This window comes from Bombus fervidus, chromosome 3 (assembly GCF_041682495.2).
Source record: "Bombus fervidus isolate BK054 chromosome 3, iyBomFerv1, whole genome shotgun sequence".
In the NCBI taxonomy this organism is placed as follows: domain Eukaryota; kingdom Metazoa; phylum Arthropoda; class Insecta; order Hymenoptera; family Apidae; genus Bombus; species Bombus fervidus.
Window position 1 is genome coordinate 9,312,933 of NC_091519.1, and position 19,812 is coordinate 9,332,744.

The 19,812-nt window shown below is 32.5% G+C and overlaps 2 protein-coding genes and 1 pseudogene across 12 annotated transcripts; all 3 read left to right on the forward strand.

Annotated features, from left to right (window-relative positions):
* The first annotated feature begins 289 nt into the window (after positions 1 to 289).
* Positions 290 to 7,378, forward strand: LOC139998444 (uncharacterized). Of its 11 annotated transcripts, none has more exons than XR_011803269.1 (4): positions 1,783 to 2,076; positions 3,466 to 3,654; positions 3,931 to 4,049; positions 4,383 to 7,378. XR_011803269.1 is itself a non-coding variant. In XM_074112222.1 (3 exons), exons 1-3 carry the CDS (start codon positions 1,987 to 1,989, stop codon positions 4,543 to 4,545), a joined length of 372 nt encoding a protein of 123 aa, XP_073968323.1. In that variant the 5' UTR covers positions 1,773 to 1,986; the 3' UTR covers positions 4,546 to 7,378. The 11 variants fall into 11 exon arrangements, 2 of the variants coding, with proteins under 2 accessions (XP_073968323.1, XP_073968322.1); XR_011803270.1 differs by lacking the exon at positions 1,783 to 2,076 and adding an exon at positions 2,400 to 2,843; XR_011803267.1 differs by lacking the exon at positions 1,783 to 2,076 and adding an exon at positions 2,867 to 3,093.
* An 832-nt stretch (positions 7,379 to 8,210) lies between these two features.
* On the forward strand, positions 8,211 to 11,022 carry LOC139985381 (WD repeat-containing protein 75-like; annotated as a pseudogene).
* Positions 11,023 to 14,790: 3,768 nt separating this feature from the next.
* On the forward strand, positions 14,791 to 17,647 carry LOC139998474 (uncharacterized). The gene is made up of 4 exons (XM_074111627.1): positions 14,791 to 15,089; positions 16,944 to 17,062; positions 17,396 to 17,475; positions 17,553 to 17,647. The coding sequence occupies exons 1-4, from the start codon at positions 15,000 to 15,002 to the stop codon at positions 17,645 to 17,647; spliced, it is 384 nt and encodes a 127-aa protein (XP_073967728.1). The 5' UTR covers positions 14,791 to 14,999.
* Positions 17,648 to 19,812: the final 2,165 nt, after the last annotated feature.

The window sequence follows — 19,812 nt, forward strand, 5'->3', positions numbered from 1 at the left end:
ATTGCAGAATATCAAGATCCCAATCTCTTCTGTTTAAATTTACCTTTTATTTTTTTCTTTTACTTTATACTTGATTGTATTGAAGAATAGACACTGTTCACAAGGATATCTTCCTCACAGTAAAGTAGAAGAAGAGTTGATAATGTGTTGCTCGATAAAACGATGGAAAAAGAGTCACCGATGAAGAGTTTCTTGTCTGAGCGTTCAACGTAGAATTGACTTTGGGAAGTGGCCTCGCTATGATTTAATATAGGAGCTACTTCTTCGCACTCCCACCCTCTCACGGCGTTCCAGTTGTCCCTCTGACCTAGGATATTGTCTTCGACGGAGAAACCTTCGGCACGCGTCACTCAAGGAGTCGTCTCGATCTTCCCGGAAATCGTCCAAGTACGTGCTAAAATTGCAGGCTGATTAATTCTTTCAAAAATCTCAACTTTAAACACCTAACACATTGAAGAATTCTTTCAAAGACCTCAAAACATTGGAGATCACAACGAACATATTGGTATCTTTTTGTGAAATAATTATAGAGGAGATAAAGGCGAAGAAAAGAAACAGAAATAATATTTGGTCTCACTCGTTCACTTCTCCTTCAGGATGATAAGAAATTTGTAATTGGCCAACAGGGTGAAGATGGAGGCGAAATTCAGAAATGAAATGACCGTTTGATATCACGCTCACACGCAAACATTCCAAAGAACAATGGAGATCGGTCTCAAGAAGGGATGTCCACGTGTACCGCTACAAAATTTCATCGCTTTAAGGCCAATGTAAAATCAATAGACCGAGTTTCCCTTATCGTGACCAAGCTGGTGCAACAAGTAGACGGGAGAGAAAGAGAGAGAGAAACTCGTTTGAACTGTCTCGTATACGATGTCGGTCTGCGTGTGATCATTTAAATGAACACGATAATATCAGCTTGTCTAAAAGTAAAATCTTGCCCCATTTGGAGAACGCCTTTAGTGTCTGGAGGCTAAGCAAATTAAGGATCATCACATGAGTTTCTGCGGTCCTTAAGGCCGCATGATCCGCTAATGATGGCATTATGGAGAACACGGACACAGCGGATAATTAATTCTACAAGATCGTTCAGAGACCTATACGCGTTATTTTCTTAACGTTTATTGAGATAATCTATTAGAAGATATCAATTTGTTTGCGGGGAACTAAACGTTTTTAATGACTGTTTTAAAGAGAGAAAACTATTTTCACTATTTATATAGTTTTAGCTATTTAAATTTTTCATATTTATGAGAGATATCTTTCTGTTTCATTTTTTCCAAATAATGTGTTAGGCATAGTTTCTATATTTTTCTAAATAATCATAAAGATATTTTGAAACGTGCTTAGGAGCGTTTCAGTTTTGAAGACGTATAAAAGCGGACACAAAACATCTCATAGCTATTGATTAATTAGGTAGGTCTACGTCGTTACTCAAGATTCACAGTACACGGATATCCGCTAGCTCACAGCTTTCTTGCATATTGCGTCAATTCTGTGGAATAGTGGAGTTAATTGCTTATGAACCACCTGATGACTGTTCCTTATTTACGTTACGTTACGTTCTATACTTTTCTAGAAATGCATAACAAGAGATCAAACACGAGTATTTTTCTAAATTACAAAACAATTTCTTTCTTCGGTAACAATAATTTTATATTATTTGCTATCATTGCTATATATATTCTCACGTTTTTACTAATATCAACAATTTAATTTTAGACGTGCGAAATAATTTAATTTCATATTTCTAAATCCATCCTGATGGACTATATTGATCTAATATAAAACATCCGCTGCTTATAATATTAAACAGTTTAGTATATCGTTACATAAGTTTCGTACCTCTACTTATTCCAATTTATTAATTCAATCGGTATCAATAATTTATCTTTAACTTTCTCTTAATGCCTCTCAGTCTGCGGCCACATTTGCTCTGACAAAAATGATAGATCGCCGCGTGCACCAGTCGAAGCGGAGCTTCAGATGTGTGTATTAAGTTTCCGATTCTTCGGAAAGATTATCGAACTGGAAAGCAAAGTTCCAACAGCCGACGAAGAATCAAAACTTTCGACAGTACGAGCCTTTATTCATTCTCGTTTCAGAGCACAATGGAGAACGATGGTTTTCAACGTCGCTTCAGAATTGTTTGCAAATGTTAAAACCAGGTCAGGACGAACCTGTTGGTGAAGCTAGGAACAAAGTCTGTGAAAGAACTGATATTGTTACGTTACCTATTAATAAAATCGTATTCCTTTCATGTGTAGGTGTATATCGAGACGGGTATTCTATCTAATCTTGTTAGATTGTTTTAAACTGGTCGCCATTCTCCCGTAAACTTGCACAGCAGCATTGTTTCTTCCCGGTGAATAGAGATCTTTTTTAATTACCTTGTCGTAGCGCGTATATAACGAGAAATCTAATAAAAACAAGCGGTCCGACCTTGGAAAAAATAAAACGACGTTTATAGTTAAACCTCTCTTCGGGGCATCACTGTTTAAAAATTTTTTTCTATTTTCTAATGGTACTCGATGAACAAAAGCGAAATGCAACGGTTTTCAGTTTAGGAACCCATTGGTTTAAAAGTTATCAATATGTGAATCGATTTGGCAAGTCACCTTGCGACGCGATCCGACCGCCAGAACAATATATAGCCTAACCAAACTACAGCGATAACGCTCATAGTGTCAACAAAGCTCAACACTTTAAAATTTAAAGATCTATCTCCATTCCATAAGACAGAGTAAGCCGTATTGTTGACTAAGACGGTATTTTATTTTGTCAAGGTCATAGAGGTCCCACTGTTTTTATTATTTTTCTCGTTATACACATATCACAACAAGGTAATTAAAAAAGATTTCGTCAAAATCCATGAGGATGTCACACGTCGACAAATTGACCTTCTTCCCAATTAAATGCACTTTTGATCCATTTACATGTTTCGATTTTAATTTCGTTAAGATAATAGCCCTGTCAATTTATATACTTAATACATTTGTTAATATTTGCACATTCGGTGACGCGTACGTTGCATCGATGCAGCTATTTGAACAGTACTACTTACACGTATATCTTGTGAGCTTAAAAACACTAGTAGTAAAAAAGATGGTGTAACTCTAAAGATAGGATAACACTTTAACAGTAACGTTTTAAGCACTTCGTATTTTTAATATAATAAGTATTAATTATTTATCGTTAATTTAGCTAACATTTTAATATTACAATTTAAAGAATTTTGTATATTGTATGCACGGAATATCCCAGTAAGGGTTAATTAAAGGAAACTCTACGAAATAATATCATACAAAATACTAAATATCGTGCAACTATGTTAGACATCTCAATGGTAATCGATGAAAAGGGAAACTCTATGAAATACTCTATTAAGATACTAAATATAGATAGTGTAATGTTTCTCGGTACTATCGCATGTGTTTTGTTTGATGAAACATGCGTCTTTTCTAGCAACTTTCTGGTGAAAACTGGTGTATACCGAGAAGAATATTTGTGTAGGTTGTAAGAGACGCGTCAACCTAGATCTGAAGTAGAAGATTGCAGGAATTGCAGAAATTTTCGTTCGGGGGTGTGTCTGCGTCAGCCTTAAGACTAATTAACTAATCGGATGTCGCGAGCGTCACAAGTATTACCGAAGAAGTAAACGCACGTCAAATATCATCTTTGACGTATCTCTGTATCTTTCCCAATTATAGTTAGCTCCTTACTTGAAATGTTTTCTTCTTGTTTCTTTCTTTATCGTCTTTAATTCGTTGTTTATTTTTATCTAGGTAAACAAACATTTTTATTTCAAAGGAGTATTTTATTTATTTATTTATTTATTTATTTATTTCAAAAAGATATTAAGCACATTTTGAATGTATTAAAAACTGCGTGAATTTCGATATTTAAGATAATATTAATTATACCTTTCAGCTTCTCAGCGTCTCGGCCCACACATTACCGCCCATGAAGATGCTTTGTGCATCATTCATCACATCTTTGCTCTCATCATCTGTGTCAAAAACCCAATCAACTGATGATAGAATCGAAAGGTAATTTAATAAAACATTGTAATTAATAAATTATATGTATACTGTATGGATATGTTTACACATTTATTGTGAAATTTAAAAGAACGACAATAACAAAAGTATATAAAATTTTCAAAGTGAAGTATTCGTTATAATAATTAGTAAGTCAAATAAAACTCTATTAAGTTAACTATATTCATAGGAATATAAAATAGCATTAAGATCCACAGTCTAATTGTGAGAAATGCTTGGAAGTCAACTATTATAATTCAGAAATTAAAACTACTTGAAATGATAACTTAGTAGTTAGTTGATTTTGGACAAATTACATGCTTTTCATTTTAATTTGCTTAGGGATGAAACAATGCATAATGACGAAGAGTCAGAGGAAAGCGAAGAAGAACTGTCACGACGGAAATCTCGAAGACCGACATGTATGTCCCTCTTTCAAGTCCTGGTACGGATTACTGGCACGCACAGAATCCAGTTGCCAATCAGGTGTTCATTACAGACGTGACGGTAAATTTGAAGATTGTTACTATCAGGGAGTGCAAGACTGAAAAAGGATTCTTCCGGGAAAGGGATCCAAAGAGCGATATCTATTAACGATCTTTAAATAAGGACGCTTTAATGCGAATTTCTAATACTGAACCAGCTTGTAAATATAAATTATTTTCACACGTTGAAGTGTAGAGTCGAAAATGGTGAACATATATATATATATACACACATATACGTATATATATGTGTGTGTATAGACAGTATCGAGCTATATATATATATATATGTATGTATATATAAGGACTTTTTCTAAAAAAGTAAAACGGACTCTTTTTTGGTGATGACGAAGAGGATGATCGAGGTTATGTGTAATTACAAAGAAATTGTTCAGCTCGCAGTTTCCTAGAACAAGATGTTACGTGAATATAAAATTGAACGTGGATTTGGTTGGGGACAAAAATTCGAACGGTCAGTTCCGACGTGTCGAATAGAAAATTATCATGTAAGTCAGCGGATAAAAGATAATAAGACTAACGTTATGCGACAAGTAAACGCGAAAGAACAACGGTACATGAGTCGCTGTCACATCGTGATATACACTTGTACATTTTAAAGACGCTTGATAGACCGTAAACTCTCTGTACCAAAATCAGACAAAAAGAAAATGCAAAAAGATCTGAAGGAAACATTTTAGAGGATAAATAACATTTTCTCATTGATTGCATTTCCGCTTGTATTAGAATTCTGCAGAAAAAAAAAAGATAAAGAATGGTGGGATACCATTGTAAATTAGTTAATTTCAAATTTTACTATGATAAAATAGTACAGATCTGGAAAGAAATATTTTTCTAATTCATTTTTAGAATAATCAAAGCAGCTTCGTAGAAGCGTTTTAAGAAAATATGAAAAAAATGAATTTTCGAGTATATAGAAAGAGGAATAACAAAAAAGGAACTAATGTTATCTTGATGACGTATTTCTCAGCATTATGATATTATATTGTATTTAACTGATGAATACCACTCTCATTTTTTTCTCTTTTTCTTAGCGAGTAATATTTTGTCACAAAAAGAAAAGAAAAGAGGTGTATCATTCGTTCGTAGATTTTAGATTTGTTTAGAGGCACGAACGCATTATTGATTTTTTTTTTCAAGTTGTTATAGCATCACACTTACACAAACAGACCTACACACATACACATACAGTTCAATGCACAGTGACAAACAAGCTGAAAAAAGGAAGCAAAACGATGTACGTTATCAACAACATAGTACATGATAACTTCATAATCTATATAACATGTTTTATATCGGTTGTCGGTGTTTTTGTTACGAATCGATTAAGTATTGTTTAAACGTGTTAGATGTTGCATTTTTTTTTATACCTTCAAAGGTATCTTTTCTTTCATTTCCCTTTTTTTCCATTTCAATTTAAGGACTGACTGCGTATTATACGTTTTCATACACGCGACATTTAATTCCAACGATATATATATACTTACGAATATGTATTTCGAGAATTGTTTATGCATATCCTTGAGAGAGCGCCATTTTATTTTTTTAAGATGGGTTGTCGACGTGTATTCACCAAATAGGAATGTTCCTACCTCGAAAACGGTCATCTTGAACAGAGAATCGAGTACAACCAAATTCTAACGATCTTCTATCCAAACAATGTAATTAATTAATGTCGTTGATCTTCTTCAAAGATTGACTCTATTCTCTTCCTTTTATTTTATTTTACCTTTCTTTTTCTTTTTAACTTTCGCTGCACCGTATATTTGGCGCGCGTGTGCACCAATTTCGGAACCAGTAAATTCGTGATACAGTTAATTATATAAGCGTAAATCTTAAAAGGAAAAAAATACATATACGTTGCTTATTTATTGTAACTAATATAAACGAAGAAAAGTTTTTTTGGTTTTTACATTCTTAGTATAGTATTAGAGACTATGCGCACAATACGTCCTATTTTATGAGAAAAGAACGAGCCTCGTTCGAAAGACTTTCCTTCTCTGTCGTACATTAAAATTGATTAACTATAATTTAAAATGATAAATCGACGATACATTAGTAATAAATGTTTAATATTTCTTCTTCTTCTTCTTCTTTTTTTTTTCTTTTTTTCCTGATTGACTATGTACGATCTATTTCCATGAGAAAAGCAGAATTATAACGATTTATCTTTTTAAACGAGAAAAGAAAATGGGACTATTTGTGTGCAGTTAGGTCGCGCGATTTCTTGCAATTCGCATTTGCAAGGAATTTTAAATACACGTTTATTAAATTGTTGTGTAATGTAAACCAATACACTCTGTATATTGAGAGAGAAATATTCTGTAAAAATTGTAAATAATTAAACACTTATAATTCTATGATAACGGAGCGATTTAAGAGCAAGAGTGAGAATGAAAGAGAGAGAGAGAGAGAGAGAGAGAGAAAACGCGTAGCTTTAGACCTTTCAGTTCATCGTAATTGTAAATAGAGAAACAGAAAGCAAGAAACCCCTTTAAGTTGTAAATGTAAGAATCGCAGAACTGCAGATCTAGGAGAAAAATCCTTTTTAGCTTTAGAGACTTTGAGATAGACTGTGCGCGTACCTTCAATATTGTTTCTGTACTTATAGAAATATTCAGATTCTACTTATAACGATTTAAAAAAAAAAAAAAAAAGATGAAGTCAACACAGATACACACACACCGACACAAGGAGAGAGGAAAAAATGTGAAAAGATAACCCAGCGATTACGCAGGCATATACGATGTGAACCCCGGTAGTACCAAATTTAAACGGTAATTTTAGTTCTGTCTGGTACAGATTCCTTATATTTCAATAAAATCTTTATTTGAATTTTTGCTCGCGTGCAGTACTTGTTTTCCATCCACTCAAAGCTGAAATTCATGCGCCTTATTTATTGATGCAGCTTCAAAGCCTGATCAGTTTTTCTTTTTCTAAGTTCCCACTTATGTTACTATCCATAATGTGTAAAGTTAAGGGAGAATAAAGCAACAGTTACTCGAAAAAAGGTTTCGTCGAATAGAATATGTTAAAGTATGAACAATATTATTGTGTTTAATGTTTTATCAATTTTCTTTCTTTTTATTAATATCACACATTCATTATTAATATTTAACGAATATATAGAATACAATAATATGAGTATAATTATAAAGATACAATTTTTTACAATAAGAAATTGAAACTTATCGGTAGAGGAAGTAATTCAATTTAAAACCGATTAATTCTATTATGTTAGTAGAATTAATAAATGCGTAATTCATCTACTATTGATAAAGAAAATTCCCTACGGTTCGAATCTACTATGTCAACATAGAGTATTGCAGATTCCTATAACAGAAATACTACAATTATCGATGCATTTTATAACGTGCATAAAGTATTTCAGATGTCGCTAAACTACAATTTCAATTGTTGTAGTAGGTGAATGTGTAGTCTGTAAATTAATAACGAGCTTTTAAAATATTTTATTATAGTTGATATCTTTATTTATGAATATTAAATATATAAATAATTAAACAAATTCTTTTACATTTGTTAAGATTATTACTAGCTGTTATTACGATTGTGAAAAAATACACTATGATTCTTCCAAATGAAGTTGTACCTATCGATTTAGGTATTTTTATCATTGCAGTTGCAGAAATGGAAGAAAAGTTTGTTTAAGTATTTGAATCTTAGATACCAGAATGCACCATGTGATAGGCATTTAGTTTGGTTAATTTATATTTTAAGTGTTTGTAATTATCAAAATATAATATTTTTTACTGTATTTTGTATCTTATTGTGTCATTAATATATGGGGTATACAAAACCGCGTTTAATTATTAGGAACATTAGTCTCATACAACATAAGTGAAAAAATGCAGATGAAATTGAATACGCGACGCGAATCAACAAATATTGAAGTAATTGATGTAGACGATTTAGTTGTAACGAGAAAAGGTGGAGGAAGTATAATTGATCAACGGCCAGTTTTTTCACACGATGGAGAGTAAGTTTTAATTCAGCATATACAAAAATTATAATTTCTTTTGGCGTTTAAATATAAAATTTTTGATTGTAAACATAATGGTACTAAACATGTACTTCATTAATTTTGTTAATGAAATTATATGAAGAAATATCGTTATAAATGTTAGACTATGGTATTCAGGAAAAAAGTTGTAGTTAATATTTCTATTAAGTAATACATATACGTTACAGAACGTTATACATAGTATGGAAGCATGTTATAAGAGCTTACAGTACACAAACTGGAGATTTTGTTAAAGAATTAGAACCAGCAAATTACAGAATTGCAGGATTAATAATACATCCAGAAAATCCCAATCTGATCATTGCCTGTACATAAAATGGAGAATTAAATTTTTGGAGTTGTCAAAGTGGCATTATCACAAAGAAATTGGTATAAACATTAAATATATTTTTTAGCGGTATAAAATCATGATTTCCTTTTTTGAAGCTTTTATAAATCCATAATTGTTATACCTTTTACAGAAATTAACGTTTCAAACAGAGCCAAAGATAAAAACGTTTCACATTGTAAATTATAAAACTCATAATGGAAATGAATTGCGTCAAGTGCTTGTAACATATATTCCCAAATGCAACACAAAAATTTATATAGTGTTATTTGATCTGGATAATGGAGTTTGTGCAAAGTCTACATGTATATCGTAAGAAAAATTTGCACTTCAATAATTATGAATGAAGTTCTTATTATATATTATTTATATGATATATTATTTATATGATATATTATTCTTACATATTATTACAGGACAAAATCTTGTGAATACTATGTTGATATAATTGGTAATTATGGTCAAAATTTAATAACACTCCTTCATGATGTAGATTTGCATATATTGAATCCATCAAGAAATTTTGTTGATAAATTGTATGTGTTATATTGTAATTGTATATACCATAAACATTGTAGGTGGTCACATGTATACAGGAGGAGGAGAATGTGTTCTAGTGAAATGGGTTTTAGCAAATCCACATCAAAAATCCTTCCTTCCTCGATTACCTGCACCTATTAAACACCTTACTATTGCTCCTGATAATTTATATGTGGCTGTATCTACTTTAGATAATGGTATGAATATTTTTAAATATTTAAATCTTTAAATCTATTTTAGATAGATGAAATACATTTATAAAATATATCTATATTCATAGGTATCGTGGTTGTAAATCCACAAAGAAAATTGACATCAGTTATACAAAATTTTACATGGGGCGTGACCTTATCTTCTAAAGATCTATTTCCTGCTGGTCTTATTGTTGATCCACGTACGAATTGTTTAGTTTTAAATAGTCGTACTGGACATGTTCAATTTTATAATACCCATACAAAAAATTTATTATATAATGTGAGTAACAGTGTAATATAAAACAGATAAAAAATTTACGCTATGTCGTTTATTATCTTGTAAATAAATTTTCAGATAAATATTACGGCACAAAATTTTTTAACGCAAGAGCGTAATGTTCTTATTATAAACACGGAAGTTACAAAGATAGCAATAAACCACGATGGTATGTGGATGGCGACTGTTGAAGAACGAAACGATAAAATGTCATGTATAGGAGTAAGGCTGAAATTTTGGATGTATGACGTTAAACAACAACAGTAAGTACAAGATATGCATTCTTGATGTGTAAATATTAAGATACTATGTTGTCAACCTGTTAGGTTCGCATTAAATACATCAATCGAGCTTCCTCACGATGGTGGTGTGAATGCTTTACACTTCCAACCGTGCATGTTATTCGGTGACGAGGGAGCACTGGCAGTTACAATGGGCAGTGATAGAAAATTCAAATTATGGCATCTCGTAGAACCTTCATCCTTACACAGTATGTAAAAGTTATGTTGTAATAAGAGAAATGTAGTATTAAATTTTAAGATTAAATTTGTTTTAGAAAAAAATAAATACTGGCAGTGCCATAGTGTAGGAGATTACAGAAATCTGCCTGCAACGGATGCTGGTTTCTCGATTGATGGTTCATTAGTTGGTATTGGTTTCGATTCTAGTCTAACAATATGGACTCCCGATACTTGTACATTTAAATGTAGCCTTACACATTCTCAATATCAGTATCCAGTGACATAAGTTTTATGAAAAATAGACTATATAATAATAATAAGAACAGCATTGGGTTTATTATATATGTTTTATAGACGAATTGAATTTGGAAAACAAGATGCTTGTCATCTTGTGGTAGCAGTTTCCACGCAGCATATTGCGGTGTGGAATATCCTGTCACTTACGTTAATATGGAGCGTACCTCTAAATATTGCAACTCTTACAGCAGATCCGAAAACAACGTACATGGCTGTTTTTACGACTGATAATTCACGTAAATATATAACTTGCTTTAAAAGATACCCAAATTTTTATTATGACGTGCCACATTTCATTTCATTTTTATATAAGTTTGAGTATTTGCAGCAGAATATTTAGAACAACTGGTCGATGAAACTTGAAATATTGCGACTTATTCGTTACGATTGTCCAAAGTGTTTTTGTCAGTCCCTTCCTAAACGGTAATGCCGACAACGGCGTAGTACGCCATCGAATTTTCTGTAGCGTAGACAGTGCCACTGTGGGATCTGTCGCATTTTTTCGATCGCCTGCGAGTTATGCATCTTAAAAAAATAATTGGTAACGTTTAATAAAATTCAAAGAACCATGTGCACTATAAAACAAATATATAAATAAATTGAACAATCTTTTTGATAAAAGGAAGTTGCAATTTAAAATGTTCCATTTTTATGCAAATTTTATTTATAAATCACTTTTATCATTTCTGTTTTGATAATTGTGGTTTTTTTTTTTTTTTTTTATTTAATTTTAGAATTCAATTTAAAAATTATACAAAATTAAAACTATGATATACTTAAAATAATTTAACATCATTCTTCCGTTTCTCAATTATATTACAATTTTAATATCGCTATGAAATATTACAAAAATTTATGATAAAAATATTTGTGAAATAGAATCTCGGGATTGTGACTTTGGAGGAATTAACTATAATCGAACGATTCGAATGGAATTTTCACAAGCATAATTTCTGTTTACAGTACCACCTACAGTTCGGTTTGATTAGATATACCAATACAAGTAGAGAAAAGAGATTGATTTAATAAGTACCATTCGCGAGCAACGTCCACTCGTGCTTGCAATATTATCATATGCATCCCACGTGCTTATAAGAAGGGAAACACGGAATTCCATTTATTTCTATTGATTTCTCTGCACTCTGCGTAAAAGATTAAAAAAAAATTCCTCTTTATTTAAAGAAGAGAAATATTTCACACAAACTAACAACAAATGGAACAGTAAACGTATGAAATTAATTGGAAATTCAATTATAACTCTATATCTAATTGAGAAAGTCTTTGTTGTATCTATATGAATATCGATGACCGAATTATGTCATTTCAGGCGAAATTATCGCCATACACGTGTATTATGTGTTTCCTCTTTATCTATTTACTCCATTTTGTCAATGCAAACTCGCGCGACCTAACGATAACATTTTCTGATTGCCAGAAAATCATGACTTGTTTGAAGTTATCATTTTTTTAAACGATAGAACGATTATTTTTTTCTTTTTTCTTATTATGAAAACAAGAATTATAATGAAGATTATAACGAAGCAATGAAAAATTAATGCAATGAAGAAAGCTGCTTCATTTTCAGAGACTACATCTTGATTTAATAGTTTCTGCATATTCACCGGACATCACCGGTTGCTGTGTAATAGGCTGACTCACGAACGTGTCTTCCTATACTTGTCCGCTTTATCGTTCTTTTCACCGCATCTACGTGCCTAATTCGCAGAGAGGAACGCGACTTTATGAGTCAAAGCCCCAAGCAAATGCCCACGCGCCACTTTCAGCACGTGGTTATGTTTCAAACAAGATTCATACCAAGAATTGATGTATTAAACCATCTACAGGAAAATAAATGGAAAACCAGATGCAGAATATGATAAATGGACCACGATGGAACGCTGATAAAAGACGTATACCATTACGTTTAACAGATCAAAGTAACACAATAAATGTATCATCTTTAACAAATTTAAATAACCAAAGATAGTTGAAGTAACTTGTCAGTATTATTCAAGCGTAAGTTATACAATTTCACTGAAAGTATATAACGAGAGGTACTCACTGTCTCTGGATTGCTAATAGAATATGCAGACGTGGCAACCATTAGGAAGAAGACAGCTATCAGGATGCACACAGAATTCCACATTGTTAACTTCATGCCTGAAATTGTCGTAGATAGACGTCGAAAGCTACTTCTTCTACTCTGTCTTGATACACGAGATAATTTAGTTGAAGAACGTAGTCACCAGCTTGATACTTCAGTGTAATACTTGAAAAATTCTGCCAATCACAAACGCCCAAAAATTACTTTCAATAAGGAATATCAAACAAATTGCAGAATATCAAGATCCCAATCTCTTCTGTTTAAATTTACCTTTTATTTTTTTCTTTTACTTTATACTTGATTGTATTGAAGAATAGACACTGTTCACAAGGATATCTTCCTCACAGTAAAGTAGAAGAAGAGTTGATAATGTGTTGCTCGATAAAACGATGGAAAAAGAGTCACCGATGAAGAGTTTCTTGTCTGAGCGTTCAACGTAGAATTGACTTTGGGAAGTGGCCTCGCTATGATTTAATATAGGAGCTACTTCTTCGCACTCCCACCCTCTCACGGCGTTCCAGTTGTCCCTCTGACCTAGGATATTGTCTTCGACGGAGAAACCTTCGGCACGCGTCACTCAAGGAGTCGTCTCGATCTTCCCGGAAATCGTCCAAGTACGTGCTAAAATTGCAGGCTGATTAATTCTTTCAAAAATCTCAACTTTAAACACCTAACACATTGAAGAATTCTTTCAAAGACCTCAAAACATTGGAGATCACAACGAACATATTGGTATCTTTTTGTGAAATAATTATAGAGGAGATAAAGGCGAAGAAAAGAAACAGAAATAATATTTGGTCTCACTCGTTCACTTCTCCTTCAGGATGATAAGAAATTTGTAATTGGCCAACAGGGTGAAGATGGAGGCGAAATTCAGAAATGAAATGACCGTTTGATATCACGCTCACACGCAAACATTCCAAAGAACAATGGAGATCGGTCTCAAGAAGGGATGTCCACGTGTACCGCTACAAAATTTCATCGCTTTAAGGCCAATGTAAAATCAATAGACCGAGTTTCCCTTATCGTGACCAAGCTGGTGCAACAAGTAGACGGGAGAGAAAGAGAGAGAGAAACTCGTTTGAACTGTCTCGTATACGATGTCGGTCTGCGTGTGATCATTTAAATGAACACGATAATATCAGCTTGTCTAAAAGTAAAATCTTGCCCCATTTGGAGAACGCCTTTAGTGTCTGGAGGCTAAGCAAATTAAGGATCATCACATGAGTTTCTGCGGTCCTTAAGGCCGCATGATCCGCTAATGATGGCATTATGGAGAACACGGACACAGCGGATAATTAATTCTACAAGATCGTTCAGAGACCTATACGCGTTATTTTCTTAACGTTTATTGAGATAATCTATTAGAAGATATCAATTTGTTTGCGGGGAACTAAACGTTTTTAATGACTGTTTTAAAGAGAGAAAACTATTTTCACTATTTATATAGTTTTAGCTATTTAAATTTTTCATATTTATGAGAGATATCTTTCTGTTTCATTTTTTCCAAATAATGTGTTAGGCATAGTTTCTATATTTTTCTAAATAATCATAAAGATATTTTGAAACGTGCTTAGGAGCGTTTCAGTTTTGAAGACGTATAAAAGCGGACACAAAACATCTCATAGCTATTGATTAATTAGGTAGGTCTACGTCGTTACTCAAGATTCACAGTACACGGATATCCGCTAGCTCACAGCTTTCTTGCATATTGCGTCAATTCTGTGGAATAGTGGAGTTAATTGCTTATGAACCACCTGATGACTGTTCCTTATTTACGTTACGTTACGTTCTATACTTTTCTAGAAATGCATAACAAGAGATCAAACACGAGTATTTTTCTAAATTACAAAACAATTTCTTTCTTCGGTAACAATAATTTTATATTATTTGCTATCATTGCTATATATATTCTCACGTTTTTACTAATATCAACAATTTAATTTTAGACGTGCGAAATAATTTAATTTCATATTTCTAAATCCATCCTGATGGACTATATTGATCTAATATAAAACATCCGCTGCTTATAATATTAAACAGTTTAGTATATCGTTACATAAGTTTCGTACCTCTACTTATTCCAATTTATTAATTCAATCGGTATCAATAATTTATCTTTAACTTTCTCTTAATGCCTCTCAGTCTGCGGCCACATTTGCTCTGACAAAAATGATAGATCGCCGCGTGCACCAGTCGAAGCGGAGCTTCAGATGTGTGTATTAAGTTTCCGATTCTTCGGAAAGATTATCGAACTGGAAAGCAAAGTTCCAACAGCCGACGAAGAATCAAAACTTTCGACAGTACGAGCCTTTATTCATTCTCGTTTCAGAGCACAATGGAGAACGATGGTTTTCAACGTCGCTTCAGAATTGTTTGCAAATGTTAAAACCAGGTCAGGACGAACCTGTTGGTGAAGCTAGGAACAAAGTCTGTGAAAGAACTGATATTGTTACGTTACCTATTAATAAAATCGTATTCCTTTCATGTGTAGGTGTATATCGAGACGGGTATTCTATCTAATCTTGTTAGATTGTTTTAAACTGGTCGCCATTCTCCCGTAAACTTGCACAGCAGCATTGTTTCTTCCCGGTGAATAGAGATCTTTTTTAATTACCTTGTCGTAGCGCGTATATAACGAGAAATCTAATAAAAACAAGCGGTCCGACCTTGGAAAAAATAAAACGACGTTTATAGTTAAACCTCTCTTCGGGGCATCACTGTTTAAAAATTTTTTTCTATTTTCTAATGGTACTCGATGAACAAAAGCGAAATGCAACGGTTTTCAGTTTAGGAACCCATTGGTTTAAAAGTTATCAATATGTGAATCGATTTGGCAAGTCACCTTGCGACGCGATCCGACCGCCAGAACAATATATAGCCTAACCAAACTACAGCGATAACGCTCATAGTGTCAACAAAGCTCAACACTTTAAAATTTAAAGATCTATCTCCATTCCATAAGACAGAGTAAGCCGTATTGTTGACTAAGACGGTATTTTATTTTGTCAAGGTCATAGAGGTCCCACTGTTTTTATTATTTTTCTCGTTATACACATATCACAACAAGGTAATTAAAAAAGATTTCGTCAAAATCCATGAGGATGTCACACGTCGACAAATTGACCTTCTTCCCAATTAAATGCACTTTTGATCCATTTACATGTTTCGATTTTAATTTCGTTAAGATAATAGCCCTGTCAATTTATATACTTAATACATTTGTTAATATTTGCACATTCGGTGACGCGTACGTTGCATCGATGCAGCTATTTGAACAGTACTACTTACACGTATATCTTGTGAGCTTAAAAACACTAGTAGTAAAAAAGATGGTGTAACTCTAAAGATAGGATAACACTTTAACAGTAACGTTTTAAGCACTTCGTATTTTTAATATAATAAGTATTAATTATTTATCGTTAATTTAGCTAACATTTTAATATTACAATTTAAAGAATTTTGTATATTGTATGCACGGAATATCCCAGTAAGGGTTAATTAAAGGAAACTCTACGAAATAATATCATACAAAATACTAAATATCGTGCAACTATGTTAGACATCTCAATGGTAATCGATGAAAAGGGAAACTCTATGAAATACTCTATTAAGATACTAAATATAGATAGTGTAATGTTTCTCGGTACTATCGCATGTGTTTTGTTTGATGAAACATGCGTCTTTTCTAGCAACTTTCTGGTGAAAACTGGTGTATACCGAGAAGAATATTTGTGTAGGTTGTAAGAGACGCGTCAACCTAGATCTGAAGTAGAAGATTGCAGGAATTGCAGAAATTTTCGTTCGGGGGTGTGTCTGCGTCAGCCTTAAGACTAATTAACTAATCGGATGTCGCGAGCGTCACAAGTATTACCGAAGAAGTAAACGCACGTCAAATATCATCTTTGACGTATCTCTGTATCTTTCCCAATTATAGTTAGCTCCTTACTTGAAATGTTTTCTTCTTGTTTCTTTCTTTATCGTCTTTAATTCGTTGTTTATTTTTATCTAGGTAAACAAACATTTTTATTTCAAAGGAGTATTTTATTTATTTATTTATTTATTTATTTATTTCAAAAAGATATTAAGCACATTTTGAATGTATTAAAAACTGCGTGAATTTCGATATTTAAGATAATATTAATTATACCTTTCAGCTTCTCAGCGTCTCGGCCCACACATTACCGCCCATGAAGATGCTTTGTGCATCATTCATCACATCTTTGCTCTCATCATCTGTGTCAAAAACCCAATCAACTGATGATAGAATCGAAAGGTAATTTAATAAAACATTGTAATTAATAAATTATATGTATACTGTATGGATATGTTTACACATTTATTGTGAAATTTAAAAGAACGACAATAACAAAAGTATATAAAATTTTCAAAGTGAAGTATTCGTTATAATAATTAGTAAGTCAAATAAAACTCTATTAAGTTAACTATATTCATAGGAATATAAAATAGCATTAAGATCCACAGTCTAATTGTGAGAAATGCTTGGAAGTCAACTATTATAATTCAGAAATTAAAACTACTTGAAATGATAACTTAGTAGTTAGTTGATTTTGGACAAATTACATGCTTTTCATTTTAATTTGCTTAGGGATGAAACAATGCATAATGACGAAGAGTCAGAGGAAAGCGAAGAAGAACTGTCACGACGGAAATCTCGAAGACCGACATGTATGTCCCTCTTTCAAGTCCTGGTACGGATTACTGGCACGCACAGAATCCAGTTGCCAATCAGGTGTTCATTACAGACGTGACGGTAAATTTGAAGATTGTTACTATCAGGGAGTGCAAGACTGAAAAAGGATTCTTCCGGGAAAGGGATCCAAAGAGCGATATCTATTAACGATCTTTAAATAAGGACGCTTTAATGCGAATTTCTAATACTGAACCAGCTTGTAAATATAAATTATTTTCACACGTTGAAGTGTAGAGTCGAAAATGGTGAACATATATATATATATACACACATATACGTATATATATGTGTGTGTATAGACAGTATCGAGCTATATATATATATATATGTATGTATATATAAGGACTTTTTCTAAAAAAGTAAAACGGACTCTTTTTTGGTGATGACGAAGAGGATGATCGAGGTTATGTGTAATTACAAAGAAATTGTTCAGCTCGCAGTTTCCTAGAACAAGATGTTACGTGAATATAAAATTGAACGTGGATTTGGTTGGGGACAAAAATTCGAACGGTCAGTTCCGACGTGTCGAATAGAAAATTATCATGTAAGTCAGCGGATAAAAGATAATAAGACTAACGTTATGCGACAAGTAAACGCGAAAGAACAACGGTACATGAGTCGCTGTCACATCGTGATATACACTTGTACATTTTAAAGACGCTTGATAGACCGTAAACTCTCTGTACCAAAATCAGACAAAAAGAAAATGCAAAAAGATCTGAAGGAAACATTTTAGAGGATAAATAACATTTTCTCATTGATTGCATTTCCGCTTGTATTAGAATTCTGCAGAAAAAAAAAAGATAAAGAATGGTGGGATACCATTGTAAATTAGTTAATTTCAAATTTTACTATGATAAAATAGTACAGATCTGGAAAGAAATATTTTTCTAATTCATTTTTAGAATAATCAAAGCAGCTTCGTAGAAGCGTTTTAAGAAAATATGAAAAAAATGAATTTTCGAGTATATAGAAAGAGGAATAACAAAAAAGGAACTAATGTTATCTTGATGACGTATTTCTCAGCATTATGATATTATATTGTATTTAACTGATGAATACCACTCTCATTTTTTTCTCTTTTTCTTAGCGAGTAATATTTTGTCACAAAAAGAAAAGAAAAGAGGTGTATCATTCGTTCGTAGATTTTAGATTTGTTTAGAGGCACGAACGCATTATTGATTTTTTTTTTCAAGTTGTTATAGCATCACACTTACACAAACAGACCTACACACATACACATACAGTTCAATGCACAGTGACAAACAAGCTGAAAAAAGGAAGCAAAACGATGTACGTTATCAACAACATAGTACATGATAACTTCATAATCTATATAACATGTTTTATATCGGTTGTCGGTGTTTTTGTTACGAATCGATTAAGTATTGTTTAAACGTGTTAGATGTTGCATTTTTTTTTATACCTTCAAAGGTATCTTTTCTTTCATTTCCCTTTTTTTCCATTTCAATTTAAGGACTGACTGCGTATTATACGTTTTCATACACGCGACATTTAATTCCAACGATATATATATACTTACGAATATGTATTTCGAGAATTGTTTATGCATATCCTTGAGAGAGCGCCATTTTATTTTTTTAAGATGGGTTGTCGACGTGTATTCACCAAATAGGAATGTTCCTACCTCGAAAACGGTCATCTTGAACAGAGAATCGAGTACAACCAAATTCTAACGATCTTCTATCCAAACAATGTAATTAATTAATGTCGTTGATCTTCTTCAAAGATTGACTCTATTCTCTTCCTTTTATTTTATTTTACCTTTCTTTTTCTTTTTAACTTTCGCTGCACCGTATATTTGGCGCGCGTGTGCACCAATTTCGGAACCAGTAAATTCGTGATACAGTTAATTATATAAGCGTAAATCTTAAAAGGAAAAAAATACATATACGTTGCTTATTTATTGTAACTAATATAAACGAAGAAAAGTTTTTTTGGTTTTTACATTCTTAGTATAGTATTAGAGACTATGCGCACAATACGTCCTATTTTATGAGAAAAGAACGAGCCTCGTTCGAAAGACTTTCCTTCTCTGTCGTACATTAAAATTGATTAACTATAATTTAAAATGATAAATCGACGATACATTAGTAATAAATGTTTAATATTTCTTCTTCTTCTTCTTCTTTTTTTTTTCTTTTTTTCCTGATTGACTATGTACGATCTATTTCCATGAGAAAAGCAGAATTATAACGATTTATCTTTTTAAACGAGAAAAGAAAATGGGACTATTTGTGTGCAGTTAGGTCGCGCGATTTCTTGCAATTCGCATTTGCAAGGAATTTTAA

Bases quoted from the DNA above. Each gene is read 5' to 3' on its own strand.
- LOC139998474 (XM_074111627.1), top strand. From the start codon at position 15,000: ATGTGTGTATTAAGTTTCCGATTCTTCGGAAAGATTATCGAACTGGAA. The intron at 15,090-16,943 runs GTACGAGCCTTT...TATACCTTTCAG, and splicing joins AAGAATCAAAACTTTCGACA to CTTCTCAGCGTCTCGGCCCA. The intron at 17,476-17,552 runs GTATGTCCCTCT...TGTTCATTACAG, and splicing joins GAAATCTCGAAGACCGACAT to ACGTGACGGTAAATTTGAAG.
- LOC139998444 (XM_074112221.1), top strand. From the start codon at position 2,872: ATGAGGATGTCACACGTCGACAAATTGACCTTCTTCCCAATTAAATGC. The intron at 3,094-3,930 runs GTAGTAAAAAAG...TATACCTTTCAG, and splicing joins TTGTGAGCTTAAAAACACTA to CTTCTCAGCGTCTCGGCCCA. The intron at 4,050-4,382 runs GTAATTTAATAA...TAATTTGCTTAG, and splicing joins ACTGATGATAGAATCGAAAG to GGATGAAACAATGCATAATG.